Source organism: Saccopteryx leptura, chromosome 3, assembly GCF_036850995.1.
Source record: "Saccopteryx leptura isolate mSacLep1 chromosome 3, mSacLep1_pri_phased_curated, whole genome shotgun sequence".
Lineage (NCBI taxonomy): Eukaryota > Metazoa > Chordata > Mammalia > Chiroptera > Emballonuridae > Saccopteryx > Saccopteryx leptura.
The window spans coordinates 347,490,540-347,493,487 of NC_089505.1; the positions used below are offsets into that span (position 1 = coordinate 347,490,540).

General features: G+C 46.9%; 1 protein-coding gene across 1 annotated transcript; it reads left to right on the forward strand.

Annotated features, from left to right (window-relative positions):
* The first annotated feature begins 2,147 nt into the window (after nucleotides 1-2,147).
* LOC136398578 (endogenous retrovirus group K member 113 Pro protein-like) lies at nucleotides 2,148-2,666 on the forward strand. Its single transcript, XM_066372753.1, has one exon. It carries the CDS (start codon nucleotides 2,148-2,150, stop codon nucleotides 2,664-2,666), a length of 519 nt encoding a protein of 172 aa, XP_066228850.1.
* Nucleotides 2,667-2,948: the final 282 nt, after the last annotated feature.

Consider the following 2,948-nt stretch of genomic DNA (forward strand, 5'->3'; position numbering starts at 1 on the left):
TATAAGCCTCTATGAGTCTCTCTAGAAAGGCTGCTGGGGATTCCTCTCTTCCCTGGATGACTTCACTTACCTTGCTAAAGTTGGTTGACTTTCTAGCTGCTGCCTTGAGCCCCCTCAACAGAGCCCGGTGATACTGGAGGAGCGCGTCCCTTCCCCCAGTGGTATTAGGGTCCCAGGTAGGAGGTTAAGACGGGAGAACATCTTCTATTTCCCTTCTTCCCTTCCAAGTTGCCCTTTCTTCTACTAATATCGCCTTAGCAGCTTCTCTTATTATTCTTTCCCTTTTTTCAGAAGTGATGAGAGTTTGTAAAAATCTGCTGACAATCATCCCATGTGAGCTGATGGGTCCTAAAAATGGTCTCAAGGAGAGATATTAGTCCCTGAGGTTTCTCGGAAAATGGGGGATTCTGATGTTTCCAATTGTATAAATCACTAGTGGAAAAAAGGCACATAGATGAGGCGAGGAGGTGCCCGTGGGCCAGCATCTGGTGCTGGCGGTGCCTCCCGGAGAGGCAAAATGGCTGCACCTCCCGGAGGAGGAGGCAAAATGGCTGCGCCTCCTGGAGGAGGAGGCAAAATGGTTGTATCTACCCACACATCCATATACAGGTATTGGTCTGGGTGGGGAGCCCTATATACCGTGGCTCTGACAGCAAACAAAATTGGAAGGTCAAAAGTGTCCTCTGTGGGCCGTCCTACATTAAATGTAGGCCATTGCAGCTGGCTCAAGGTCCGGAGGAAACCTGGACTCGGCTGTGGACCTCCGTACTCTTGAGCCCTCTTCTGGAAATCAGAAAAATTCTTCAACAGGTACTCGAGCGGGGATCCCGACACAGGCTCCTGTTGTCCCATCCTAGATGACTCAGGAAAAATGAGAAAGGGTAGGATACAGGCAACACACACTATTAACACAAGGAACACACTTGTCTCTTTCACACTCAACTCAGTCATTTGAGCTCAGACAAAATGCAGCGCAGCGTGGTGCAAAAAGGATTCTTTAGGACCAGTCACTCCTAAAGTTAACAAATCCAAATATCCAAATTTCAGAGAGTGGCGTCCCACTTCTGAAAGCCCTGGGTAGGTTACCGGCAGCATCCCACCTACTACCTCAGGATTGTGTGCTCCAGAGCCCAAAAGCCAAACCAAATGAGGATCCTCTGTGAATACTTACTCAGCTTGAGCTGTCCTTCCGGTCTCCGACCCAAAACTCTGCCAAGGGAGAATCCCGGGCGAGCCACCAAAATGTTGCATCCACTGGGTACGAGAACAAACATCGGAGACCTTCAGGAGTTTAGATGTTACTTTATTGGCCAGTTTAACCTGCGCAGGGGCGAACTCCCAAGATGTCTGGAGACACCGTGCTCACGAGGAGCTGCAAACAGAAGCCGCGCCTGTCGCTTACAGCCAGGTCCTTATATATCCTAAGTGAGCAAGCATATACAGAAGCAGATGTGGCAGTTTAGCTATTGGCTAGGGAGGTCGCACGCAGCATAGCAACAGGGGCCGGTTTTAGCTTAGTGGTGAATTTCAAACAAATTTCTGATAAGGGTCTCTGACCTTCTTTGTTCTCAGCCTCACAGAGGCCATATCAGCACTCCCTGTTCCTTCAATAGTTACACTCTTGGCATCCCCAGAATATCAGTACTCCCTGAATCTAACATTTCCCACCAGGGGGGCCAACAGACACAAAGGGCCTGCTTTGAATGCAAGGGCACAGGACATTTGTGCGGCAGTGCCCTAACAGGAAAGAAAAGAATGATAAAAAATAAAACACCTTCTCTGTGCCTCCGTTGTAAAAATGGATTTCACCAGAAGTGTGATTGTCGCTCAACCACCACTGAGGATGGAAAGCCTTTAAAGCAGGGGTCGGGAACCTATGGCTCGCAAGCCAGATGTGGCTCTTTTGATGGCTGCATCTGGCTTGCAGACAAATCTTTAATAAAAAAAAATAATAACGTTAAAAATATAAAATATTCTCATGTATTACAATCCATTCATTTCCTACAGCTTATGTTCATGGTTGTGGGTGGTTAGAGCCAATCACAGCTGTCCTCCGGGACAACAACAAATTTTTATTGGATAATGCATAACATACACAGGTTGTTGTTTGGCTCTCACGGAATTACATTTTAAAATATGTGGCATTCATGGCTCTCTCAGCCAAAAAGGTTCCCGACCCCTGCTCTAGAGCCTTTAAATGGGAAGCAGGGCAGCTCTCAGCCCCGCCCATAAGAGAGCAACTCCACACAGGAGTCTATTGGACCTTACCCTTAACCCAGAATAAGGCCTTTCTAACCTTACAAGTAGAGGGCCACCCCATCCTTGGGTTCATAGATTCTGGTGCTGATGTTTCTGTAATCAGAAAGGAAGATAAAAAGGAAGGCTGGGCCATGCAGCCTGGAACTTTAGTACAAGGAGTTAGTGGAGTACCTCTGGCCCAACAAGCCATCCAGCCACTTCATTGGACAGATCCTGAGGGGGTGACTGGAGTTTTCAGTCCTTTATTTATGACTGAATTGCCACATACACTTTGGGGACGGGATGTGCTGTCTTTACTCTGTGTCTCTATTACCAGCCAGCCCCCCAATTCTAAAGGCCACTGCTCAATGAAAAACTCCAGAACCCAAAAAACTTACATGGGATACCGACCAACCAATTTGGGTTGAGCAGTGGCCATTAACAGCCACTAAATTAAAAGAATTACACAAAACTAGTTCAGCAACAATTAGAAGCCAAACATTTGAGCCTTCCACCGGTCCTCATAATTCGCCTGTTTTTGTAATTCAGAAAAAGTCACCCAGAAAAATGGAGATTCCTTTGTGATTTAAGGGCTATTAACAAGCACATGGCAAAGATGGGCACTTTACAACCAGGCTTGCCACATCCCTCTGCGATGCCATGGGCTGCCCATAATAAAACTCTAGACATCAAAGATTATTTTTTCTCAA

Excerpts from the sequence above, each read along its gene's own strand:
- LOC136398578 (XM_066372753.1), top strand. The coding sequence starts at position 2,148 with ATGGCTCTCTCAGCCAAAAAGGTTCCCGACCCCTGCTCTAGAGCCTTT.